Source organism: Lotus japonicus, chromosome 4 (genome assembly GCF_012489685.1).
Source record: "Lotus japonicus ecotype B-129 chromosome 4, LjGifu_v1.2".
In the NCBI taxonomy this organism is placed as follows: Eukaryota; Viridiplantae; Streptophyta; class Magnoliopsida; order Fabales; family Fabaceae; genus Lotus; species Lotus japonicus.
In genome coordinates this window covers 25,556,822-25,584,569 of record NC_080044.1, presented here as the reverse complement: position 1 = coordinate 25,584,569, position 27,748 = coordinate 25,556,822, and the positions used below count along the sequence as shown (strand labels likewise).

Sequence of the window (27,748 nt, the reverse complement as noted above, 5' to 3'; positions counted from 1 at the left end):
TTAATAGAGACACTTCAATTGATGATTTGAATTGAAGAAGGAAGCTAGTGGTAATACTCTTTCTACCACAACATATTAAAGTTTTAAGTAATTAATTAGGGTTCAACGAATTTGGGAGAAGAGTCGCAACATTTATTATTTTTTTATTTTTTGATAAGCAAATGTTAGTTGTTAAATTGTTAGTAAATTGCGGCTTCTAGTTTTTGAGGCTATTGTTCTTATTTGCCGCTGTTTTGGGTTAATTTTTTTTTTTTTGTTCTTTTTGGTGGGCAGCCTTGGTCGTGTGGGTTTTTGATACCGTGTTGAGGTTGTTTTGGTGTATATCTTATCAGTTTCCTCATTATTATTATATATATTTTCTCCTTTCGAAAAAAAAAATTGTTAGTAAATTAGTTCCTTCACTAATTTTTGAACCTGACCCTTCACCCTTCAATACCCTTTAGCAACACATTCATAAAATTACATACTCCAACACACTTATTGTTTATATTTTTTTTTTCCAATAAGCCTTGTGATTTTTTTATTTTTGAAATGAAAGCTTTGTGATTGATCTTGTGACAATGTGACCCAAACTAACACTGGTCCACTCCGTCTTCCCTTGTTTCTGGACTTGAACCCTGCGATTCACTTCACTCCGTCTAGAATAGGCTGCGATTAACGGCGGCTCCGCCAATCACCGGCGACACTCTTTTCCGGTGGCCGAAAAATTGCTCTCTTTCCCCTATACACCATTTCATAAGGTACTCTCTCGCTCTCTCTCTCTTCCCCTTACTTTCTCTCTCACTCGATTTCACCATTGTTCGGAGGAGTATAAGTAAAGGTGATGGCAATTACCTGTAACAATAGTTCCTGAACTTGAACTGGTTTTAACCAAACCCTTTAGATTATGCAATGTTGGCTTTCTGTTAGTGTGTAGCATATTTGTTAATTTTTACTATTGTTGTGTTTTTATGCATTTGAGGTGTTTGTTGAAATGCGGTTGAAGGGGTTTTAGTGTTTTTCAGATAAATTCATTGTAGGTGTTCATTTTAATTTTTGTTTGATTGTTTTCTATGCTCGTGTCATTTGCAATTGATGGAAAAATGCTTTCAGAATATCATTCTATGCATGAACCTCCTGCATTAAATACTCTTACTACAATTGATGGTTATTCCAAATATACTTGGGTTTTTCCTCTAAAACAGAAATCCGATAGTAAAATTCAAACTGTTTACGTCTATCGGATAATGTGACCATCTTTTATCCCACTGTCCAGCACCTTATCAAAATACCTCTTGCAAAACCCGATTAATTTGTTATTATTGTTGCTATTTGGCTTGGAATTTTAAATGAATCTTCTTACAGGGAGATATTCGTTTCCATTAGTCCCATACTCCATAGGCTGAAGTGAGTTTTTTCTAATAAGGAGCTTTTATTGGGTGTCTGAGAAACATGTTGAAGCAAGCAATTGGCAGAATTTGCAGAACCAGTGTTTATACTTGCGAAGTAAATGGAGTTTTGCCTTGGAATTATGTGCCCTCATGCTGTTTCCACAGTGGACAAGTAAAGTCTACAATTCTGTCTTTCAAAGCTCAGTTCAATTTGATTTTTCAATTAATTATATTACTGTAACTTTATTTTCTTACTCTTCCTTTTACTACAACTGTTGCTGAATATGAGTTGAGGCAAATGACAGTGCAACATATGGTGGAAGTTATATGCTTCAGATAAAAAGCTTGAAAACAAATGTTGAACACCTCATTTCCATTTTGTTGCAAGATAGTACTTCTAATTGATGTAATTCATGTATCTAATCATTCATTTCACATATAAATAAGGTGTGCGAAGTATTAAAACAGAGTATGAAATCCTGAAGCGTATAAAGTTGGATAGGGTTAAATTGGCATTTGACATGTTGAATTCTGGAATTCATAATTATTTTTCATGGGCTTTTGAATGTTTGATGCTTTTGATTTTTCATTATTTTTATGTAATTTTGTGGACAAATACTAATACTGGTCATGTCACAGCATTTTTCCTACTTGTTTATTGGTGGTATGATTGGTTTTGAAAGATTTGTAGATCTAGTTAAACTTTCTGCTCGTGAAAGGATTTCTGAAAGCATTTATTTTTTTCATTAGTTATGCCATCTATTCGAGTTGTATGAATTTTCCCAAAGTGTTTACTGAATAATTTTTGTAAGATAATTAAAGAACTAGCGCTTGTTTCACCTTGTTGAGAAATATTTTCTTTTCAAAGAATTGCTTTATGAAAAATTCTCTCTTTTCCCCACCATGCATGTCCTTTTGTATATGGGGGAACTGGAGAAACACTTCTTTTCTCTGCAATAGAAGATCTTTTTGCATCTGTTAAGAAAAAAGATTGTTTGCTTTAGCCAAACACTTTTGTTGAAGCAAGTAGTTCTTTTTAACTAAAGACATTTTGGTTGGTTTCACAGCATGGCCAGATACAGTGCAGTATATGGTTTTTGTCATACTAGTCCTCATGTTTGTTGTATGGACTCTCAAATTTAGAGATTTTTTCATTTATTTGCAGTAGGTTCATCTAGATTCTTACATCAACTTCAAGTATACATACTGTTGAAGAATATTTCTTGTCCATCTTCTACAAGTTTGTATGGTTTAAATATGGCAATTACCACTATCCTGCAAAACTGTTATTCCTACACTCGAAGAAAATTATCTGCAGTTACCTAAACTTATTTCAGATTGAGATGAAAACTTCCTGATAATTTCTATCATTTGTAACTCACTACGTGTATGTCTGGCACTTGCCTTATGAATTTTGATGATCTCACATACACTTCTATCTAGTACTGTTTTAACTGTTCATCATGAAACTACATTTCATCAGGACGTGTGGCACTTTGTAATTCCAAATCTGTTGTTGTCTGTGTGTAAAACTACCAGTTAATTGGTTTTTATCAGATCAAAGTTGAAATCGTAAATCAATAGCTCTGGTGAAAACATTAAATGTAAGCTTGAGGAGAATCATATATTAAGTATAAATACTGATTTGTGTTGCATTTGTTTTATAATTCAGGCGCATATGGCACCAAGAAGCTTTTTCGGGGTAGAGGATTTCCTTGATGATGACAATAGCCGACCTTACACATACCAAAAAGGGAAGAAATCAAAGAATCCAAATAAGCATGTATCATTCAAACAAAGAACAGTTGCCTACATGGAGCCTTTCACACTTGATGTGTTTATCTCAAAACGCTTTGTATCAGCTTCAGTGACCCACAGGGTGACAAGCAAACAGGTTGCAGTTGCTGGCACCAACTCCAAGGACATCAAAGCCGTTCTTAGATCTCGTTCAGATATACCAGCGTGCATAGCCATTGGTCGGATTTTGTCTGAAAGAGCAAGAGAGGCTGATGTTTATACTGCTTCTTATACTCCAAGAGATAGGGACAAGTTCGAAGGGAAAATCAGAGCTGTAGTTCAATCACTTATTGATAATGGTATTGATATCAAGGTTTATCTTGATTGAGTCAACTTTTTGTGGAAACAATTGAGACGTTATTTATTATTGAGATTCTAGTCCAAACAATCTATAGCCCCCTCGTGTTTGATCATGTCCATTTAGTTTGATAGTTGATAAACCATGATGATATGAATATCTCTATTCAGATTACAGATTCAGGAAGCGAAATTTATGAATCTGAATTATTTAGAATTAACCGTAGTACATTATTTCATCTTAATGCGAAATAATCCTGTAACAATGCTAACATATTAGGTTGGAGACTCTATGCGAAATAATCCAGTAGCATTGCAGGCATATTAGGTTGGAGACCTGAGGGGTGTGTGATTTTGTTTCTGGGTAAACTTGGATTCGGTATTTGTTTAGCTCTTTGTCAATATTAGGTTGTTATGCTTCTTGGTTTTCTCAGTTGGAAAGGGTCTTTACTCTTGGTGGTTTCTGTTGTGGCTTTGATAGGTTCCTGTTTTGGTTGAACCTGTTGCCGCATGTGGTACCTAAATGGAGGCATTTCCCAGTGGTTGCGATTTGAGTTTTTGTTCAGGAAGAGGCGGACTTTTGAGTTTGTCTCTTTTGTCTGGTTTGTTTACTTTAGCTCATTTTTGTTATAATGGAGAGACTTAGTTGGGTTCGTCTCTTTTGTGGGGTTTTGTGCTCCTTTGTTAGGAGGATTTGTATCTCGTGGTTGCAGTCTTTATCGAAGGAACTTCATATTGCCCATTCTACATCAATAATCTCCTGTTCTCCGTGCTCAAACTGAGCACATGGAGCTAGACTTGTTCTTTGTTCGAGAAAAAATGATCAACAAATAGTTGCATGTCAACCATATTCTAGCCCAGTTTAAAGTAGCTGATGCTCTCACCAAGGCTTTAGCCCCTACTACGTTTCTTGAGCTTAAGGTAGCTCAATGTTAGGGAGTCCTTTCAAACGATCTCTCACATTGAGCTTGAGGGGGGGGGGGGGGGGATCAATAGTGTACTATATTTAGTAGCTCGGGTAAAGCTTCTGGCAAAAGCTTCACAATATCAGTACAAATACTTGTATTACAGCTCTATGTACTACGACAAAAACAGAACAACTAATTTAGATACAGTCAGATAAATACTTGTATTAAAGCTCAATAGTGTACTATAATTAGTAGCTCGGGAAAGCTTCTGGCAAAAGCTTCACAATATTAGTATAAATACTTGTATTATAGTTCTATGTACTACGGCAAAAACAGAACAACAAATTCAGATACAGTCCGTTACTCTTTCTCTCTCTCCTCTTTATCTTGGGTTTCTATTATAAACACATAAAAGGCTTGCATGAGAACGAGTAATTTCACTACTTTCTTAAGAATGTGACACAAAAAGTAAAATGATAATTATTGATAGTATAATGTTATTAAAAATTCTTATTTAGTTTTACTAGTACCATATACAATTGTTAAATTCTCCCTTTGATAGAGAAGAATGTAGTTCATAGAGAAGAATTGTGAATGGTTAATATGAAAGATGATAAGTGAGAGAAAATTGATTAAATGAAAATAAAGGTGGAAAAAATTAAAAAAAGTACATGCATTGCCTTTAAAGATAACAAACATTTGTTTTCCCATGTAAAAAAATAAAAATAAAGAACATTTTCAAATATTTAAATAGTATCTAAAATAACAATTTTTCTTGATGGAGTAATAATCTGCTTATTCTTATTCATCAAACAAGCATTAAAATATGAAAATAAAAAAAGGGAATGTGAAGAAGGTAACACAGAACTTGTCTCGCAAAGTGTGCGTAGAGTCGGAGACATAGAAGTCGAAGCCAAGTCGTAATCTTATCCTAATTCAACCCTCGCTTTACCTTCCTAACGATCTGTTTAATACTAATATAAATTAAAACAACAACGCTGTACCTTGTTGACCTGTATAAGCAACTTTTTCACTGAATTGCAATCTCGATCGATCTTGTTTGTGATCATGGCAGCAACAATGGTTGGTGGAGCTTTCCTCAGTGCTTTCCTTAACGTTGTTTTCGACAGGCTTGATTCACCTCTTGTTGTCAACTTCATCCGAGGTAAGAAGCTTTGTCCCTTACTTCAAAGGTTGAAGACAACTCTCAAAGTTGTTAGAGTTGTACTCAATGATGCTGAGAAGAAACAGATTACAGACTCTGATGTTAAAGACTGGCTCAGTGAACTCAAACATGTTGTTTACATGGCTGATGACTTGTTGGATCAAGTTTCTACCAAAGCTGCTACTGCAACTCAAGAGAAGGTAACTACTTCTAACTTGCTCTCTCGCTTTTTCAATGCACAAGATGGGGATATGGCTACTAGGTTGAATTTGAATGAAATAGTTGACAAGCTAGAGCATATTTTAAAACTCAAAGAGAGTCTTGATCTTAAAGAGATTGCAATAGAGAATTCTTCATCTAGAGTTCTGGACTGGGCGAGCCCCTAGAGGGGGAACGCCTAGCATGTAGCCCGCCCCGGGGCAGGGCCCTAACCTAAAGATGGGCCTTGGCTTCGGAGGCCCAATTGGCCCAAGAGATAGTGCCCAAACTCTATAAATAGGGGGGAGTTACCAATTGTAAGGGACTTTTGCTCATTTGATGAAATCATACATGAAATTCAGCATTCTCTCTCTCATTCTCATTCTCTCTCTAGCATAATTCTCCACTCTCTAGGTACTATACCTTTCTTCAATGTTCATTGCTAGAACATTTGGCGCCGTCTGTGGGAACTGTAAACTTTCTACTCCCATTCACGTGGATTGATTGTGCAGGAAGTTATCTCTGTTGGTGATTAGGCAATTCTCTGGTCTTTTGATTTTGATTATGTAACCGGTGTTCGTTTTCCGATCGAATTTGCATCGTTCTTGGTTTGGATGGAGACTCGACGCAGGAGGCAGCATCATTCACCAGTGCGACAGCGAATTTCGCCGCCTCGGCGGCCTCATCGTGTGATCCTGGATTCTCCGGTACGAACGGCGGGAGTACAGCCGCCTTCTCCTCCTCCGTCACCACCACCTCCTCCATCGCCTTCACAGGTTGGATCTCTGGAGCGCTCACCAGAGAATTCACCTGCTCCGGAGCAACAACCGGCGGTGACACAGGAGCAATGGCGCCATCTGATGCGCAGCATTGGCAACATCCAGCAGAGGAATGAGCATCTACAGGCTCAGTTGGATTTCTACCGTCGCGAGCAGCGGGACGATGGAAGCAGAGAAGCAGATTCCGTGGCTGAGTTCCGTCCGTTCTCGGAGGATGTTGAGAGTGTGGCGATTCCGGATAATATGAAAACGTTAGTTCTGGATTCTTACAGCGGAGATTCCGATCCGAAGGATCATCTTCTGTATTTCAATACGAAGATGGTGATAATTGCGGCGTCAGATGCGGTGAAGTGCAGGATGTTTCCATCGACGTTCAAATCGACGGCGATGGCGTGGTTCACAACTTTGCCGCGCGGATCGATTTCAAATTTCAGAGACTTCTCATCCAAGTTTCTAGTGCAATTCTCGGCGAATAAGAATCAGCCGGTGACGATCAATGACCTATATAATATTCGCCAGCAAGAAGGAGAGTCACTGAAAGAGTACATGGCAAGGTACAGCGCAGCGTCGGTCAAGGTTGAGGACGAGGAGCCTCGAGCTTGTGCTCTAGCATTTAAAAACGGTTTGCTACCGGAAGGGTTGAACAGCAAATTGACACGTAAGCCGGCGCGTTCGATGGAAGAGATGCGTGCTCGCGCCAGCACTTATATTCTTGATGAGGAGGACGACGCTTTCAAAAGAAAGCGCGCGAAGTTGGTAAAGGGCGACACGTCGCCCAAGCGCGCGAAAAAAGATAAGAATGGCGAAGATAAGGGGGATGGCAAGCAGCAAAGGCAAGATAAAGGGAAGGCGGCATTGAGGCCGACCAAGGAGCAGTTGTATCCACAGCGTGATGATTATGAACAACGCCGGCCATGGCAATCCAAGTCCCATCGCCAGCGGGAGGAAGCTGACATGGTAATGAATACTGAATTAACGGATATGCTCCGCGGGGCGAGGGGCGCAAATCTAGTGGATGGGCCAGAGGCCCCTAAGTATCAATCACGGGACGCCAATCCCAAGAAGTGGTGTGAATTCCATCGGTCCGCCGGGCACGGCACAGACGACTGCTGGACTTTGCAGCGGGAAATTGATAAGTTGATTCGGGCGGGATATCAAGGAAACCGCCAAGGCCAGTGGCGCAACAACGACGATCACAACAAAACGCATAAGCGAGAAGAGGAGCGAGTGGACACTAAGGGCAAGAAAAAGCAAGAATCAGCGGCTATCGCCACAAGAGGGGCTGATGACACGTTCGCTCAACACTCAGGACCGCCCGTCGGGACCATAAACACCATCGCTGGGGGATTTGGCGGCGGTGGCGACACCCATGCGGCGCGGAAACGCCATGTTCGTGCGGTTAATTCTGTTCATGAGGTCGCTTTTGGATTCGTACACCCTGACATAACAATCTCGATGGCAGACTTTGAGGGGATCAAGCCTCATAAGGATGACCCGATGGTAGTGCAGTTAAGGATGAACAGTTTCAACGTTAGAAGGGTACTCCTGGATCAAGGTAGTTCGGCTGATATTATCTATGGTGATGCATTCGACAAGTTGGGACTAACTGACAATGATCTGACTCCATATGCGGGAACCTTGGTAGGTTTCGCGGGGGAGCAAGTAATGGTGCGAGGATACATTGATCTAGACACAATATTCGGGGAAGATGAGTGTGCCAGGGTTTTGAAGGTAAGGTATCTGGTTCTCCAGGTGGTGGCATCTTACAATGTCATTATTGGGCGAAATACATTGAATTGCCTTTGTGCTGTAATTTCAACAGCCCATTTGGCGGTCAAGTATCCGCTAAGCAGTGGAAAGGTTGGAAAGCTGAAGGTGGACCAGAAGATGGCGAGGGAGTGTTACAATAATTGCCTTAACTTGTACGGCAAGAAAAGTGCGTTGGTCGGTCATAGATGTTATGAAATTGAAGCTTCGGATGAAAATCTTGACCCACGTGGCGAGGGGCGGGTAAACAGGCCCACGCCAATTGAGGACACGAAGGCGCTGAAGTTTGGCGATCGCACTTTGAAGATTGGGACCAGACTGACGGAAGAGCAGGAGACGCGCCTGACAAAGCTGCTTGGGGAGAACTTAGATTTGTTTGCTTGGAGCTGCAAAGACATGCCTGGAATTGATTCAAACTTCATCTGCCATCGATTAGCATTGAATCCAAGTGTCAAGCCAGTTTCACAACTCAGGCGGCGCTTGGGAGGAGACAAGGGAAAGGCGGTTCAACAGGAAGTTGACAAGTTGCTGGCGGCAGAGTTCATCAGGGAAGTGAAGTATCCGACGTGGTTGGCGAACGTCGTAATGGTGAAGAAGGCGAACGGGAAGTGGCGAATGTGTGTAGATTACACAGATTTAAACAAAGCATGTCCAAAAGATTCGTATCCCCTTCCCAGCATTGATAGCCTCGTTGATGGTGCCTCGGGCAACGAACTGCTTAGCTTGATGGATGCTTATTCTGGCTATCATCAAATCCGCATGCACCCGGCAGACGAGGACAAAACGGCTTTCATGACCGCCAGGGTCAATTATTGCTATCGCACCATGCCGTTTGGACTAAAGAACGCTGGGGCGACCTACCAAAGATTGATGGATAGGGTTTTTGCTGGGCAGGTGGGGAGAAACATGGAAGTTTACGTCGATGATATGATCGTTAAGTCAGTACGTGGTTTGGATCATCATCAAGATCTGGAAGAAGCATTCGGCGAGATCAGGAAGCACAATATGCGCCTTAACCCGGAGAAGTGCTCTTTTGGTGTTCAGGGTGGCAAGTTTCTGGGATTCATGATCACATCCAGGGGAATAGAGATAAACCCAGACAAATGCAAGGCGATTCAGCAGATGAAAAGTCCCTCTAATGTGAAAGAAGTCCAACGTTTAACCGGGCGAATAGCAGCTCTATCTCGTTTTCTCCCTAAGTCTGGCGATAGATCTTTCCCATTTTTCAAGTGTCTTCGAAAAAATGCTGCATTCGAGTGGACTGCGGAGTGTGAGGAAGCTTTTGTTCGCCTCAAAGAACTTCTGTCATCACCGCCGATCTTGTCAAAACCAATGCAGGGGCACCCGCTGCACTTGTATTTTGCTGTGAGTGATAGTGCTCTGAGTTCTGTGATATTGCAGGAGGTGGATGGCGAACATCGAGTTATTTATTTCGTTAGCCACACACTCCAGGGCGCAGAGGTCAGATACCAGAAAATCGAGAAGGCAGCATTGGCGGTCCTCGTCACCGCCCGACGGTTAAGACCTTACTTTCAGAGTTTTCCAGTAAGGGTGCGAACGGATTTACCCCTGAGACAAGTGTTGCAAAAACCGGATTTGTCAGGCAGATTGGTCGCCTGGTCGGTTGAATTGTCCGAATATGGGTTGCAATATGATAAACGAGGCAAGGTTGGCGCACAGTCGCTGGCTGATTTTGTGGTGGAATTGACCCCATATCGGTTTGAAAGAGTAACACTCAGTGGACTCTCTTTGTAGATGGATCCTCCAATAGCAGTGGCAGTGGCGCGGGAGTAACGTTGGAAGGACCAGGAGATCTAGTACTGGAACAATCGCTGAAATTCGAGTTCAAGGCCACAAACAACCAGGCAGAGTATGAGGCTCTCATCGCCGGGTTGAAGTTGGCACGTGAAGTAAAGATTGGAAGCTTGTTGATAAGAACGGACTCGCAGTTGGTGGAGAACCAAGTGAAGGGCACTTTCCAGGTCAAAGATCCTAATCTGATCAAGTACCTAGAGCGAGTGCGATATTTGATGACACTTTTTCAAGAGGTTGTGGTGGAATATGTTCCTCGGACTGAAAACCAGCGGGCGGACGCGTTGGCCAAATTGGCGAGCACGCGGAAGCCCGGCAACAATAGAAGTGTGATTCAGGAAACGCTGGCGTTCCCCAGCATTGAAGGCGAGCTCATGGCATGCGTGGACAGGGGAGCGACGTGGATGGGACCTATATTGTCCATCTTAGCGGGGGACCCAGCGGAAGTGGAGCAATGCACGAAGGAACAACGGCGAGAGGCGAGCCACTATACTCTCATCGACGGACATTTGTATCGCCGTGGTTTTTCGGCGCCATTGTTAAAATGCGTACCGCCGGAAAAATACGAGGCGATAATGTCTGAGGTGCACGAGGGAGTGTGCGCAAGCCACATTGGGGGGAGATCTTTGGCTTGCAAGGTGTTGAGGGCGGGATTCTACTGGCCCACCCTCAGGAAAGACTGCATGGACTTTGTGAAAAAATGCAAAAAATGTCAAGTGTTTGCTGATTTATCTAAGGCACCGCCAAAGGAGCTGGTAACGATGAGCGCCCCATGGCCCTTCGCCATGTGGGGGGTGGATCTAGTAGGGCCTTTTCCGATCGCCAGGTCGCAAATGAAGTTTATATTGGTAGCGGTGGATTATTTCACTAAATGGATTGAGGCCGAGCCCCTGGCCAAAATAACCTCTGCGAAGATAGTCAACTTCTACTGGAAGCGAATTGTTTGCAGGTTCGGGATCCCAAGGGCGATCGTATCCGACAACGGGACCCAGTTTTCAAGCAACCAAACTAGAGAATTTTGCAGGGAAATGGGCATACAGATGAGGTTTGCCTCTGTGGAGCATCCGCAAGCAAACGGGCAAGTGGAATCTGCAAACAGGGTAATCCTGCGTGGATTAAGGCGACGGCTCAAGGAGGCTAAGGGAGCCTGGCTGGAGGAACTCCCGGTGGTGCTATGGTCATACAACACCACTGTGCAATCCACTACAAGGGAAACCCCCTTTAGAATGACCTATGGGGTTGATGCTATGTTGCCAGTGGAGATTGACAACTTCACATGGCGAACCCAGCCAGATTTTGAAGGGGAGAATCAAGCCAATATGGCGGCGGAGTTGGACCTTTTGTCGGAAACGCGTGATGAGGCGCACATTCGGGAAACAGCGATGAAGCAGCGCGTGGCGGCAAAGTTCAACAGCAGGGTTCGCGTCCGAGATATGCAGGTCGGCGACCTGGTCCTCAAGTGGCGATCGGGAGCCCCGGGAAACAAGCTCACGCCTAACTGGGAAGGGCCATACCGCATTATTAAAGTTCTTGGCAATGGGGCCTATCACTTAGAAGAGCTTGATGGAAGGCGGCTACCTCGGTCGTTCAATGGTTTGAGCTTGCGTTACTATTATAGTTGATCGCAGGCGAGAAAGCGAACAAGGCGGAGTCGCCGGAGCCAGATATCTTTAAAATTTTCTGAAAAGTGTTTTCAAATTCTCCAATGTATTGCAATAACAAAGCGTGCTCTTTTTCTCCGAAAGGAGTTTTTTAATGAGGCGCTCCATCAATAGAATAAAACGAAAATTCACGAAATTCGTGTCCAAAAATTCCAGGGATTCCCTGACGATCGGAATTGCCGATCGACATAAAGAATTACGGCGATCACTAAGTGGGACAGGCTTGATCCCCAAAGGGGCCTGCTGGAACCTTGAAGGTGGCGGCGATTCCACAAATGGCCTTTGACGCTTGGGAATCACCCCCCGGAAAGTCTGACGTGATCGCCGGTCCCGTAAACGATGTGCTGGATAAGTCTCGCCAAAATACGACGAGCACCGTTAACTAGGCGAAAGTCTTGGGACTCCCAAATGGCCATTAGGATCCAAGCATTGTAAGCCCCGAGCGGGCAAAGCCCTCGAGAATGGAGGCCGTTTCTTCCTTTGGGGAAAACGTCTAAAGTCTTGGTGGTGGAATACCAAGCAACAAGTCCTAGTTAAAATTAATGCACGAAGTCGTTAGGCGTAATTCAATCATATGACGCGTGAAAAAATAGCGCAAGATATAAGGTAGGCGAATGAATAAGGTGGAAGGCGAGTGCTTGGACATTCAGGATGTTGAGTATTTTATTACTCCGGCGTGGTGGGGCGTTAAACTATGAAATTCATGCATGGAATTCATTGTTAAATTTTTTAAGCAATAAGAAGGCGGCGACCAAAAATGTACGGCGAAAGTATTCCAACATGATTTACAAAATATCCAACGGCGATATGAAAAGCTATGGCGAAGGGTTGCTTAAACATAGATGAATGGCGGAAAAGTACACTACAAAGGGACAGTAAAAGCTAAATGACTTAAAAATTACATTATTCATTGTTTTCTTCTTCTTCCTCTTTCTCTTCCTCTTCCTCTTTTTCTTCAGTCGCCGTCCAGAGGTGTTGGTCAATCAGGGGAGGATCGTCAGGACCAATCAGTCCTTCAGCGGTTATCTCTTTCATTACTCCCATGGCGCTAAAGTCAAAGTTCGGGTACAAATGTTGGGCCTGATCTTTGGCGAGGTAGAAACCGCGCTCGCGGTTGTCAAGGGCAATGTCAGCAGCTTGTTCCCTCGCCTCAGTGGCTTTGGCTTTCTCCGTCGCCAGCTCGTCCTCGAGCACTTTGATTTTTGCCAGTTGGGAAGCAATCTCGGCATCTTTCGTGGCGAGGGCCTCGGCGTGAGCGCCGGTCGTTTTCTTGATTTCCTCAGATGTGGCTTGCATCACCGCCTCCATGTCAGATCTCGCCAGGGCCAGGGACTCGGCAGACTTTTTCTCTTGCTCCGCCAGCGCCTTCTTCACTAACTCCAGCTCAGCGCGCAATGTTGCGAGCTCCGACTCCTTAGCAACCAGCGCTTCGCCGCTGGCGATCAGGTCCTTCTCAGTTTGCTCTTTTTCCTTTTTGCAAGCTTGAAGACTTGCATCAAGATCATCCGCTTCTTCCTTCATCAACGCCAGCTAATCCTCCAGTTCGCCGATTTTAATTCCCGCCGAGCCAATCAACTTGTCGGTTAGAACTTTGTCTTTTCCTGCCTGCGTCGCCAGTTTGTCGAAGCGCTTTTCCCAAGCAGCGGCGGCTTCTTGATGTTGAGCGCTCTCGGCCTTCAACCGCTCAGCTTCGGCGGTGGCGGCGTTGAACTTCTCAAACGCATGGGCAAAGATGCACCCAGCGCGTAGGAGACAAGCAAGAGTTTCCTCCTTGGTTTCATTAATGCCCCGACTCAAGACTTCTTTCTCTATGACTTCGCGGTTGAGGCCGGTAAGCAAGAATTCGGAAGGTTCAATGACGTTGGGAAGCATGTTGAAGTAGCTGGAGGAACCGCTCTCTTTACCAGGAGCTTGCTCGATCTGGGTAGCGGCGACATCGGAAGGTCCCTCTTCACGGCGAGGTGGAGAAGACACGGGGCACCCATCATCTGTTGGGGGCGGGCTAGGAGGTGCGACCTGGCGGAGAAGAGACTGGGGGGTTTCATCTTCTTTTCCTTTCTCCCCGGCAGGAGCGTCAGACGACGCGGCAGCTGTTGTGGCATTAACGGTGGCGGGCTCCTCAACTGCTGGGGGTTGGGAGATGTTGGCGGTTGTGTCGGCGGTTGGTGACTGATCAGCAGAGGTAGCTGTAGCGCCAACAGTAGTGGACTTGGCGGCGGCTGCGGAGGCCACGTCCGCGGTAGCAGATTTGGGGGCCGGGACAGTGATTGTCTCGGTAGCTGCGGCGGCGGAGGCTTTATCAACACTTTTGCCTTTAGACGCAGCGGCAGTGGTGGGCTGAGCGCCAGGGTTGGAAGGGCCGGCGACGGAGGAGGCTTTGACCAATTTTCTCCTCTTAGGGGCTTTGGCGCCCTCACCTTGGTTCTCAGCGCCGCCCCGCTTTTTCACGTCGCCCTCAGCGTTGAACTTTGGGGAAAAGCGAGCCATTCTCCTCTCGCGGGCTTTCAGGAGTTCGGCGTTTGTGAAGTTCATATCTTCTGCAACAATAAAAAAAAAACATCAATAACAACATAAGAGGCGAGAAAGAAAATGTCGATAATAGAAGTAAGCCATGGACGACCTAAGTATTTGGGAGTCCTTGAGGAGCCAGCACCCTCAAGGACTGTTGAGCAGTCAAGGATGGGGAGTGGGGCAAGGAGATTCAGAAAAGCTTTGTCGTTGGCGGACAAGGATTCCTCGGAAGGATCAGTAATCCCATTGGGCTTTTCCATCCAGTAAAGAGGGAAAAGGGCGGTCCCGTCCCTAAGGGTGAAGGCCTCCGGGTAGGCGGGGTGAACCGCCACGCGAAAGTACTTCCGTGCGAAGGAGGTCTTCGCGTTACTTTTGTGGGGATTCAGGCACTTCCGGCCGGCCCGGGCCTTTAAGGAAATCCATCCTTTGTTTTTGATGGATTTGGGGTCAACATCGTAGAGGTAGAAGAAACTGGTGGGGGATGGGGCGATGCCAACCGCGGCGCATAAGATTTCAAAGCACCGAATGAAGGCCCAAGCGTTGGGGTGAAGTTGGCAGGGCGCCGCATTGATGTCGCGGAGGACGGTTTGGACAAAAGGCGAAAAAGGGAGCCTGATTCCAAGCTCGCTAAACATGTATTCGTACGCAAAGAAAAAGTGAGATCTCTTTACGTCGCCGTCTAGCTTGTGAGCCCAGGGGCGGTCCTCAGGAAGGCAAATCCAGATCCTGAGTTTGGCGTTAAACTCGTCATCATTGGACAAGCCACCCAAGGAACCCACGAATTCCACTATGAGGTTGCTATCTTGGAAGATGGAAGGTTGGTCTATGGCCTCATGTTTGGGGGCTACTTGGACTGGAAGGGGCAGAGTGGCGAAGGTTTTTAGCCGGTAAGCAGGGATCTCCGGGACCTCTAAACGGAGGCCGCCGGCTGCGGTGGAATCAGGGTCGCTTTCGGAGGAGGAAGTGGAGTGATTAGGGGAGGTAGGGTTTGAAGCCATTTTAGAAACCAGCGAAGTGAAAGACAGGAGAAGATGAGTATGTATATGATGCAAAGATAAGGGCAGTAGGACTCACCGGAGTAAGATGTGAAGAGTGGGTAGCGGAAGGGGTGATAAGCGATGGCTCCGGAACGGAAGTTGGCAGAAGGAGTCTGGTAAGGGATTAGGGAGGTGAAGAGGGGTTTCGGAAAGGGATGATTGTAGGGAAGAAGGGTTTTTATAGGGAAAGGGGGGAGTCTGGAAGGGTGACGCGTGTTGGACGCGTGTGGAAGGTTGGAAGTCATGATGGTTTTTGGGGAAGTGGGTTGCGTGTAATGGGGAGTTATTACGCACGATGGGACGATTATGAAAAGTGAAGTGACGTTTCCGGAGAAAGAGGGAAATTGATGTAACTGACGCATCACGTGGGGCAGTTGAGGATTCGAAGGGTTTTTGAAATAGGGGAAAGCGCGAAAGGCCTCGCCACTATAATAGCCAAACATCATCGCCCGATAGGTGATACCAGCAACAAAGTTTAGTCGCTCGCCGGGAATACTGCCAATCAACGTTTGGGTGGTCGGCGCGTGACCAATGCCTGCCACCTTTCCCGCCGGTAGACGATCATGCACCTGTTCCAGCTGACCGCCAGTACGGAGCGATCGCTCTCGCCGCTTGTGGACTTGTGGACTCGCCGGCTCAGGTCGCTCGCCGCTTGTGGACTTGTGGACTTGTCGGCTCAGGTCGCTCGCCGCTTGTGGACTTGTGGACTTGTCAGCTCAGGTTGCTCGCCAAGTCAGTGGACTGGATGACTAAAGATGCTAGTTTCCTTTTGCTCACGCCATGTTGGCAACATAGTTTGCTTTTCTTCTCTTAAGCCATGTTGGCAGCTCAAATCCCAGTGTATTATAGGACATATGTAAAGGCATTTAAAAGACACACTTAGCTCTCATACTTCAAGCTCGGTGTCTTGTGGACTAGTGGACTGGGCGAGCCCCTAGAGGGGCAACGCCTAGCATGTAGCCCGCCCCGGGGCAGGGCCCTAACCTTAAGATGGGCCTTGGCTTCGGAGGCCCAATTGGCCCAAGAGATAGTGCCCAAACTCTATAAATAGGGGGGAGTTACCAATTGTAAGGGACTTTTGCTCATTTGATGAAATCATACATGAAATTCAGCATTCTCTTTCTCATTCTCATTCTCTCTCTAGCACAATTCTCCACTCTCTAGGTACTATACCTTTCTTCAATGTTCATTGCTAGAACAAGTTCCCTCAACATCTGTGCAAGAGAGAAATATATATGGAAGGGATGAAGACAAGAAGGCCATAATTGACTTACTGTTAGATGATAATAATGGAGGTGAAGAATTAGCTGTGATTCCTATTGTGGGCATGGGTGGAGTAGGAAAGACCACTTTAGCCCAAATGGTGTACAATGATGACAACTTGAAGCACAATTTTAATTTTGATTTCAAAGCATGGGTTTGTGTTTCTGAAGTATTTGACATCATGAGGGTTACAAAAACTTTGACAGAGGCACTAACTCAACATGCTTGTCAGGTCAATGATCTAAATTTACTTCAAGAAAAATTGGTGGAAAAGTTGAAGGGGAAAAAATTCTTAATTGTTTTGGATGATGTTTGGATGGAAGATTATGATAGTTGGAATCTTCTTAAAAAACCTTTGCAATATGGGATTAGGGGAAGCAAAATTCTTGTAACAACCCGCAGTGAAAAGGTTGCTTTTGTAGTCCAAACAGTTCAAACCTACCATTTAAGCCAACTGTCAAATGAATATTGTTGGTCAGTGCTTGCAAACCATGCGTGTCTTTCCCTAAAATCTGATAAGAGTACAACAGCTTTGGAGAAAATTGGCTTGGAGATTGTTAAGAAGTGTAAGGGACTGCCTTTAGCTGCACAATCACTTGGGGGTTTATTGCGAAGAAAGCGTGATATCAGGGATTGGAATAATGTGCTGAATAGTGACATTTGGGAATTACCTGAAAGTGAAAGTAAGATTATTCCATCATTAAGAATTAGTTATCATTATCTCCCTCCTCATTTGAAGCGTTGCTTTGTTCATTGTTCTTTATATCCAAAAGATTTTGAATTAAAAAAAAACGATGTGATCCAGTTGTGGATTGCTGAAGATCTTATACCACCACCAAAAAAAGGAAAAACTTTAGAAGAAGCTGGCCATGAGTATTTTGATTATTTAGTTTCGAGCTCATTTCTTCAACGCTCGAGTCCTACTCGATGGAATGAGGAGTCTTTTGTGATGCATGATCTCATGCATGATTTGGCAACATTATGCGGTGGAGAATTCTACTTTAGATCAGATGATCTTGGGGGAGAAACTAAGATTGGTAGCAAAACTCGTCATTTGTCATTCCTCAATTTCAGTTGTCCCAGGTCGGAAAATGTTGGATTCTTTAGTGGTGCTAAATTCCTAAGAACGTTTTTTAGAACCAATTATGAAAAACATTCATTTGAGGATGACGAGGTAGTGTGTATTGAGCTGTCAAATCTTGAGTACCTGAGAGTTTTATCATTTACTTCCTTCAAAAAGCTCACTGCATTGCCTGATTCTATAGGCGGACTAATCCATTTGCGTTATTTGGATCTCTCTAGCACAGGAATAAACTCATTGCCAGAGTCATTGTGTAATTTGTATAATCTGCAAACATTGAAGCTGGAACATTGTTATAGCCTGACTATGCTACCTAGTGGGATGCAAAATCTTGTAAACTTGCACTATCTTTGCATTCATGGAACTTCTATAAAAGAGATGCCGAAAGGAATGAGCAAATTAAAGCAATTGCAACATTTACCTTACTTTATTGTGGGTAAGCATGAACAGATCAAGATCAAGGAACTTGGAGGGCTTTCAAATCTTCATGGACGATTTTCAATTAGAAAATTGGAGAATGTTGAGAATGGTAGTGAAGCGTATGAGGCAAAAATGATGGATAAGAAGCACATTCGCCATTTAATATTGGCTTGGTCTTTGGATAAAGATTGTATTGATTCCGGAATTGAAATGGATATACTTTGCAAGTTAGAGCCTCACCAAGATCTTCAGTCCCTAGAGATAAACCGCTACAGGGGTACAAGATATCCGGATTGGGTTGGAAATCCTTACTACCACAATATGACTAGAATAACGTTGTATGGGTGCAAAAACTGTGTTATTCTCCCTTCACTTGGACGTCTTCCATCTCTCGTGCACCTGGGTATTTATCGTTTGAAGACGATAGAGAAGGTTGATGCCAGTTTTTTGAACAATAATACTAAAAATGATGGGTCTTTGTTGACACCCTTTCCCTCACTTGAATCTCTTGAATTTAAGAAGATGCCTTGCTGGGAGGTGTGGAGTTGTTCTGAGCCACGTGCTTTTCCTCAACTTAAGCGCCTGACGATTGAAGATTGTCCAAAATTGAAGGGAGATTTGCCAAGTCACCTCCCTGCTCTAGAAGAACTTGAGATTAAAGATTGTGAGCAACTTGCATGTTCTCTCCCATGGGCTCCCGCCATACGCCAAATGACGATAATTAAATCCAAAATAGTAGTCTTGCAAGAGTTACCAGTTTCAATAGAATGTTTGACAATCGAAGCAAGCCCAATGGTGACGGAATCCATATTTGAAGCATTCATTAACAAGAAACCAACTTGTCTCAGATCTTTAGAATTAAGGGATTGTTCTTGTTCATTTGGCATGTCATTTCCAGGTGGTTGTTTACCCGCATCACTGAAGACTTTGTATATAGAGGATTTTAGAAAACTAGAATTCCCTCAGCAGCAGAAACAGACACACGAGTTACTAGAGTGGCTGGAAATAAAGAGCAGCTGTGATTCGCTTACGTCTCTCCCACTGGAGTCTTTTCCAAATCTCAAACGACTATCCATCTCAGGTTGTGAAAGTTTAGTATCTCTTTCGGTGTCAGAGTCACGGGTTTTTGCACTTCAAAATCTGATCCTACTTGAGGTTCGGGAATGCCCCAATTTAGTATCATTAGCAAGAGAAGGATTGGCTGCGCCCAACTTGATTCGCATCGTTGTTTCTGATTGCGACAAGTTAGAGTCATTGCCTCCTCAGTTGAATACTCTTCTCCCAAATTTGAAATCGCTTCAGATAGGTAACTGCCCTAGAATCGAGTCGTTTCCTGCCGAAGGTATGCTGCCTAGCTTGACATTTATTGAGATCAGTAATTGTGAGAAACTAGTGAGCGGCGTAGCATGGCCATCCATGGACATGCTTACCCATGTCAGGATAAATGGTCTATGTCATGGGATCAAGTCCTTCCCAAAAGAGAGTTTGCTGCCTCCCTCCCTTCAGTCGCTATATCTAGGCCAATTTACAAGTCTCGAGACGTTCGATTGCAAGCAGCTTCTCCACCTCACCTCCCTCCAACGATTAGCAATTGATGATTGTCCAAAGCTGAACAACATGGCGGGAGAAAGGTTGCCTGCCTCTCTAACTGAGCTTCACATCTCTGCATGCCCTTTGCTGACAGAACAGTGCCCATCATTTCCCACATCCACTGCATTGAGGGTTGAATGGGAAGTAATTTCATGAACCGGATTATCAACAGGTAATTGTTTAGCGCTGACCCACTTTTCTTCATTATCTCCTCTACAAAGGAAAGCTATTTTCTAGCATGAATTTATTTCAGCCTATTATCAAAGAAAAGTGTTCATGAATTTTAGTCAACCATGCGTTTCATTTCACGTCTTTTTCTTTCTACAATTTAACTCTGCTATTGCATTCAATCGGACCATAATTGGTGGTTTATTCAAAGTCTACAGAACAACAAAGTCATTTGTGTAAGTTTTAACAAAAGAATCTATGTAGATTGTTATTTAGTGATCTTCATTTTGTATTATTGTTGTTTGTAGATTGTTATGTGGCCAGAATGATCGCAGCATTGAACTGTGCAGCCAAAGTGAAGATTTTTTGTTTACCATCATTAGGTACAATTATCCTACAAAGATCTCTTTGAACAATATAATTCTTTCTAGCAAAAAATAAAGATACTGTTTTTTGCAGAATACAAATTTGATGTGGAAACAATCTTGAGTATTAGTGTTTTCTGTTTTCATGAGTGCACAAGGGAACAATTTGCTTTTGGCTTTGAACATCATATATATTCATTCTACTCACTAAACTAACTACCTTTGGTTTCCAACATTATAATGGCAGATATTAAAAATATACAATCGTCAGGCATTCGTGTTTTGGTACACCATAAAAAATAAACACTTGGTTATCACTTATTGTGTTGATTATCAAGAAGAGTGACATTTTCTGTTGGATGGTTGTGAATTAAAGTGTGTAGTACTAACTGTTCGTGAGCCAAACATATTTGCAACAGACACTGAAACTTATTGCTTGCAATCTTATTATATTTCTTGTGTATATGAGTTACTGAATAAAATTATATATTTTATGGAAACTAATTTAGTATATATGTCACTGAATCTCCAGGAAATGAGCACACTTTCAAAGGAAATACACCCGTTAATCAAATTGGGTTAAGAAGTTTGCCTATCATTCTCAAGATTGGAAGAGGAAAATAAAATGCAGGTATTCCTCGTCCAACATCATTAAATGCTTCAATATAAAGCAAACTCTTGTGAAACACTAGATTATTAATCTGGCATTTCATTTTAAATTTATCCGTATACCAGCAATCACCACCGGTGCTTGTTTCTTCATACTATATTAATTCAGAAAGTATAATTTGGTGTATTAGCTCAATTCAATGTACTACTCTTGGGATTATTGAGGTCAGAATGGAATCTCTGATTCTTGGTGTCTGGTTATTTTTCAGATATCTTATGGTTAAATAGCCTGGATAAGCAGCCTGTGCCCATGGATCTGAAATTAAGTTTGAACAGGAGCTGAAGATAAATTTTGATATACTTGACATGAAACATTATCGATAGCTGATTATTTACTTGGAGGCTTCTCATTTGATATCATGTGAAGGGTAAACAGGTATAAATATAATAGACCGATATGGACTTTATAATAAGTTGATGTTATACCAATTATTTGTGTTTAGTTAGTTAGGGTACATATCATCAACGTAGTTATGTGGTGATTCCTAAACTTCAGTGGGTTGTGCATTATACTACATGCGGTTGCCTGAGATTCCTAATGGTTTCCCCTCTAGCTCACTGTGATTACATTTTTCTTGCCTGACAAATATAGGTATACTCTTCAGATGCCATAAGCTTCTTCTTACTGTTTCTCTTTTCCTCTCATTGGAAGTTCTTAACCAGATGGAAATTTTACTTTTGTACTTTTCTAGGGTAGCAAATTAATAAGCATTTAGCAATGTCAAATTTTATGACTTGGCAACCATCCATAGTTGACCACTTATTCTTTGAACAATCATAAATTATGTGTTTACAGTACAAAAAGAGCATGTAATATAATTTGAATATGTCCATCCCGCTTCAATTGAGAAACATATGAAGTACTAGTCCTTCGATAAAGTCTGTTTCAACAACCACATTATTGTAATAAATCAAGACAGTTATGAAGATTATGCTTCCTTAACAAGTTTGATTCTCAAGATCTTCAGTTATAATATTTTATTTGGGTTTTCTTCACATACTTGATATGTAACATCACATAATCTGTAATTACATGTATATGCTATCTATAGTAAACACACAAATACTAGATCATGGGAATTATTTATGGTGTTTCAGTATTAACTGGTCATTTTTTTTTTTACTTTCTTCCTTTTTGTGCATAAAATAGGACTAGGGACATCAAAGAGGCAAACTTGTTGATTTTGCTGGAAATGTCAAGCTTTCTAGCTTCAGTATCCCTACCACATAGGATCATGATAGGATAGCGAGAGAGAATTAGAGAGAGAGAAGAAGAAGAGACAGATAGGAGAAGAAGAGTTCTGAGAAGAAGAAATTCACTAACAATCAATCTGAGTGTAACTACACACTGTTCAGCTATATAACAGACTAACTGATTCAGTTATTGTCACTAACAGCTTAACCAATTCACTCTCCAATCCCTCTAACTGTCCAAATGCTACCCAAATGCACCCTAGATGACTTTACATGTGCAATCCCAATCCTCGCATAATCTCCTGAAACCCATTCATCTGAATCTGGATTTGTTGCTCCAATTCCTGCAAGTGCCTATGAATGCTATCCATAGCCGCCATGATCCTTTCCTCCGCCTCACGTATCGAACTCTGCAATCGAGTAGAATCAGCCATGTCGCTGGATCTACAGATCTGAATACCAATGATAGAATAGAGAGATAGAGAGAACAAGAAGTAGAAGAGAGAGAGGAGAAGAAGAAAAGTTCTAAGAAGAAGAAATTCACTAACAATCAATCTGAGTGTAACTACACACTGTTCAGCTATATAGCAGACTAACTGATTCAGTTATTGTCACTAACCGCTTAACCAATTCACTCTCCAATCCCTCTAACTGTCCAAATTCTACCCAAATGCACCCTAAAAGACTTTACATGTGCATCAGATCACTTCAAGGATTTTCGATTTCCCTGTTTTTTTCCACTTAACTCAATGATCTATCATGAAAATTTTGCATTTGTGAAATGTTAGGTCAAATAGAAGGAAGGCTTAATTGCAACTTTAGTCCCTGACGTTTACCAAAACCACGATTTTAGTCCCTCACCTAATTTAATTACAAGAATAGTCCTTCACGTTCCCTCCCTTTTGCAACGTTAGCCCTTCCGTCTAATTGTTAACGGAGAAGGCTTACGTGGCAACGCACATGCCTCTCATGTGACCAAGAAAAAAGATTTAACTGCACTTTCGGTCCCTGACTTATACACATTATGTAGTTTTGGTCCTTAAAGTTTAAAAATTGCATTCAAATTTATATAAAAAAAACCAGAAAATGATAAGTATTCATATTCTTCAAATTTAATTACATATTTATTAAATCATAATCAGGCATAATATTATACATTTTAATTTTAAATAATTTTTTTACGAAAATGAAAGTAATATTATTAATAAAGCAACCATGAGTAATTTGTTCATACTTTATAGAGTAATAAAAATATATTTAATGACATTCAACTTAATATAAAAGATATCGAAAAAAAATATGGAGGATTATATATAAATAATTTCAATTTAAATAAATAGGATAGAAAGAGAAATAATTATGATTCTTATCAAAACATTACTGAATAAGAATTTAAATAAATATTTTATAAAATCATTATCAGTCATAGTAAAATAAATTTTAATTTGAGTGCAATTTTTGAAGAAGATGAATAGTTATCATTTTCTATTTCTTTATTGTTTTTTATTAATTTGGATGTAATTTTTGGACTTTAAGGACCAAAACTACACAATGTGTATAAGTAGGGGACCAAAAGTGCAGTTAAATCATTTTTCTAGGTCACATGAGAGGCATGTGTGTTGCCACATAAGCCTTCTATGTTAAAAATTTGACGGAAGGATTAACGTTGCAAACAGGAGGGAACGTGAGGGACTATTTTGTAATTAAATTAGGTGAGGGACTAAAATCGTGGTTTTTGTAAACGTCAGGGACTAAAGTTGCAATTAAGCCTAGAAGGAAACCTCAACCAATATGTTCTTGTGTGTAAGGCTGATCTTCCTTGGCTAAAGAACGAGAAACTGAAGGCATTAAGATTAGGGGACAGGTGAATGGTGAAAAAAATGGAAACGAATGACAAGCATAGCGAGGCAACTTCTTTTTTTTTTTTGAAAATGAATGGCAACTTCTTGAGTGCGCTGGCTTTCCCACACGACTAGGAACCCTAAATTTCATTTAACTAATTACCCAAAGTGCCTTATATGGGTTGTTGTTACAGTTGAATCTAATTACACAATACTGATTGCACTTGACACCAGATCTCCAAATGAGAACGAACTGGAAGAAAAGGAGGGAATCACAGTTTTCTTATGTTTTTTATTCACAGGATCAGAGCACAGATTGTGGGTTTGAAATTCTCCAAGAAACAAATATCAAAATTTTATGCTTGAGCATCTTTGCAGTATGACTTCATTCATTGTATGATTTGATTCATAGCAGAGTCATTTTGCATGTCTAAACGACAGCTCAGTAGGTTTGAAGGATTCATCTGAACCTTATTTGTGAAAAGATATTTAATCTTTACCATTTTAATGGGATTGCTAAATCAGATATTTTAGGTATTCAAGTAAATTTTATTGGGAAACTCTACTATGAAATAATCCTAGTTACTTTATTCAAGATTGGCAAGTTTTTTTGTATTGTTCAAATTCCATAATATTATTCTTTAATATCTTTTTTTTCCCATCTCAGGCAACCCAAGGTCGTTAGCAGCTGGAAGTTTCAACATTCTACAGTTTTATGGTAGCAAAATAGTAAGCGTCATGAAATGTCCTAGCTTATGACTTCGTAACGATCCATAATGCACTGCTTATTCTTATAACAGTCATCGAACTTGTAGAATTTACTTTTGTATTTGCTGGATGGAGACAGGATCTCATTGACGATCCATATGTCATTGATCCAGCAAATACATACTGATGCTTTACACGGTCTGCTTATATGCTGTTGCCATAAAACAAGAAAGCTGTGCAGATTCTTTTTCTTTAACATAATCTATTCTCAAAAACTTCAGTTGCCACATTTTTTCTTTGTTGGCCTATTTGCGTATCCAAAATGTAGTTATGAGGTTGAGGTTCATTAACATGCTCTACATGCTGCATAGCATGAGCCATGGAGCAAGGTAGCATTTAAATCCACAGTGAATGCATAGGCTATGGCTTGGCATAGCTACTCATCCTATTTTCCTGTTCACTTGCTGTTGCACTATGTCTGTATCTTAATTATGACTAACGACCAATGTTTAAGTGTGTCCGCCGACTTGCAGAGAGAGAGGATTTGATGCTTCAGGATCTACATGTTGCTTGTATGCCATTGTTAGTATCATATTATGTATTGTTAGAGTCTCACATTGGCTAGAGATGTGGTCAATTAAGTGCTTATATATGGTTGTGCAAACCTCAACTCTTGAGCTAGCTTTTGAGTTGAGTTAGGCCTCCTAATATGGTATCAGAGCCATCTATTTGTTGTGGAGACCTCTCATATTTGGGCCACCCATTTCATTCCACGCTCCACTAGAGATGTGGCCAATCAAGTGCTTATATATGGTTGTGCAAACCACAAATGTAACGCCCCAATTTCTAAACCGGGGATCACATTAGTAACCCAACAAAATATGGGGACTAATTCGGGATTTTTTTTTCTTTTCCAAATGGTGATATTTCGAAACAAAGGTCCATCATCACCCAAGCAATGGCCCGAGAAGTTCCCAGGTAAGCTGGTCGGGCACAATGTCGCATTAAAAGCCCTTCTTGCCTTAGACAGAACAACCTGAGTTCTTACTTGAACTCAAATGAGGTTTTTCAATATCATTTCAAATCGCTTTTCAAAAATCGATTCAATTATCCTTCACTCTCAAAAATCAATTTGATTACTTTACTTTAATCAACTTTTCAAAAAAACTTTATCATTAGATTTTTAAACCATTATCCGATTTAACAATATCCAAAAATCGCGATAATATGAATATAAATAATATCCCGATAAAATTCCTAGCTAAACCGCTAGCGCAAAATTCAAAATCCAAAACCAACATAATATCGGCGTACGGGACAAAGTATAAAATTATTTAATAAACGTTCGCGTGCACGCTTTCCATCTTCGTCGCCTCAAAGCCTCGTCACCTAGCACAAGTCGTCGCCCATCCACTCTTGTCGTCAAGAACAATCAAACTTCACCACTAAACGGCTCGTCATCTAAAGCGTTAAGCACCCAAGTAGACAAGTAGCAAACATTAAGGGCTAGTCTCAATAACAAAACAAAAACAATTCAAAATTTGACAACAAGGTAAGACAATGGAGTTCATGAATTAAAAGGTGAGATAAGGTAAGAGATAATAAAAAAATCAAAAATCTTAACAAGAACAACAAAACAAATTACACGAATTATCGATTAGGATAGGTTAGTCCTAATGTCTATATGCTTCTACAAGATGGATCGATCAAAAGCCTCACTAGGCTAGACAACCACGTTGTCGAGTAATTCAAAACATCTCCTCGAGATGGGACAACGGTGGGACAAATAACCACCATGTTGCCACTTCAAATTTCAAACCATAGATGCTCTTGTTAGCATTCAAGGCCCACAACCATCAATGACAAGGGGTCGTTTATCTTTTTCCAAAATTCCAACGGTTCAACAATTTTTATCCAATTTAAGACATGTTTCCCATATCATCAATAAGCATGCATCAACATGTAAGAGCAACAAATAACACAACATACAACCATATTCACAACGCCTTTTGACAACTTCATTTCACATATCATGAAAAAAAATGAAAACATACATACGCACGCACTAATTCAAGAGACTACCCTTACATGTATAAGCACTTGATAAACTCATGAGAGGAAGAAGGTGAGGGAGAAAGGAAGAAGAAGAGAAGGTGCGGCGGCGGCGGCTCAAACACGGCGAGGATCGCACGTGAGAGCGGCGGCGACACTCAAAGAAGAGAATGCGGCGGCTGGGGCTCAATAACGGCGAGAATCGCGCACGTGAGAGTTGCGGCGGCGCTCTAAGTATAGAGGGTGGCAGCGACTTTAGCGGCGCACGTGATGGACCGCATCTCTAGCCAATGTGAGACTCTAACTTGTATAATAAGTTTGTGTGTCGATTAATGCTTAATGGTCTTCATGTTTGGCGGCGAGCTTTTCCGCGTGGCTTGGTTGTTGAGGTGCAGAGGTGATCTGGGCTTGCTCATGGTGAAGGAGGCGTTATGTTGGCTCTGGTTCTTTGGAGGTTGCATCATAAAAGGAATGGTGGAGTTTTCAGTGGCTGTGGTTTTGGTGAAACAAAGGGGTACTGCGAAGTTCTCTGATCGGAGGGATTTCTAACCATTCATGGTTATGCTCCATTTTTTGTTCGTTTTTTACTAATTTGATTTGGGGCTTTGGTGTTTTTTCTGTTGTTCTTGGAGGTTTAGCGATTGTAATTTGATTTTTTTTTTCTTTTTCTAGGGTTTGGTTTCTTCTAATGGTGAGTTGATGACCCGAGATTTAAGGTTATTTTCCTAGTTTATTTGCATGCATTTTACTATATTATTTAAGATATTTTAGTCATTTTAGGACACTTTAGGCTTATTTAATGCATTTTAATATTTTTATTAAGTTTTAGTATTTCTCTATATTTTATATTATTTTCTAGATATTATTAGGATTTATTTACTTTAATTTAGGATAGATAAGTTTATTTTAAGGTGTTATCTTATTTTTATCTCTTATCTATTTTTATTTGCTTTATTTTAGGAGAAGATATGGGGAAAAAGGAAGAAATAATGAAAAAACGGAAATATTAAAGAATTTTGGACGTTGGAATCCTGTGTAGCGCAGGTTCACGAACCTACCATGCACCTGCGCTGACATCTCGACACGTGTCATACT

The 27,748-nt window shown here is 41.7% G+C and overlaps 2 protein-coding genes across 4 annotated transcripts; both read left to right on the top strand.

Annotated features, from left to right (window-relative positions):
- Nucleotides 1-516: 516 nt before the first annotated feature.
- On the top strand, nt 517-4,368 carry LOC130714734 (uncharacterized). 2 transcript variants are annotated; one of them, XM_057564670.1, is made up of 4 exons: nt 517-740; nt 1,345-1,542; nt 3,043-3,466; nt 3,946-4,368. In XM_057564670.1, exons 2-4 carry the CDS (start codon nt 1,432-1,434, stop codon nt 3,960-3,962), a joined length of 552 nt encoding a protein of 183 aa, XP_057420653.1. In that variant the 5' UTR covers nt 517-740; nt 1,345-1,431; the 3' UTR covers nt 3,963-4,368. The 2 variants fall into 2 exon arrangements, with proteins under 2 accessions (XP_057420653.1, XP_057420652.1); XM_057564669.1 differs by lacking the exon at nt 3,946-4,368 and having other exon boundaries at nt 520-740; nt 3,043-3,643.
- Nucleotides 4,369-10,307: 5,939 nt separating this feature from the next.
- Nucleotides 10,308-24,888, top strand: LOC130714975 (putative disease resistance protein At3g14460). Of its 2 annotated transcripts, XM_057564962.1 has the most exons (5): nt 10,308-19,828; nt 20,133-20,207; nt 20,722-20,820; nt 21,068-21,234; nt 24,561-24,888. In XM_057564962.1, the coding sequence occupies exon 1, from the start codon at nt 16,630-16,632 to the stop codon at nt 19,810-19,812; it is 3,183 nt and encodes a 1,060-aa protein (XP_057420945.1). In that variant the 5' UTR covers nt 10,308-16,629; the 3' UTR covers nt 19,813-19,828; nt 20,133-20,207; nt 20,722-20,820; nt 21,068-21,234; nt 24,561-24,888. The 2 variants fall into 2 exon arrangements, with proteins under 2 accessions (XP_057420945.1, XP_057420946.1); XM_057564963.1 differs by lacking the exon at nt 20,133-20,207.
- Nucleotides 24,889-27,748: the final 2,860 nt, after the last annotated feature.

Excerpts from the sequence above, each read along its gene's own strand:
- LOC130714734 (XM_057564669.1), top strand. The coding sequence starts at position 1,432 with ATGTTGAAGCAAGCAATTGGCAGAATTTGCAGAACCAGTGTTTATACT. Across the intron at positions 1,543-3,042 it reads GCTGTTTCCACAGTGGACAA|GCGCATATGGCACCAAGAAG; the intron begins GTAAAGTCTACA and ends TTTATAATTCAG.
- LOC130714975 (XM_057564963.1), top strand. The coding sequence starts at position 16,630 with ATGGGTGGAGTAGGAAAGACCACTTTAGCCCAAATGGTGTACAATGAT.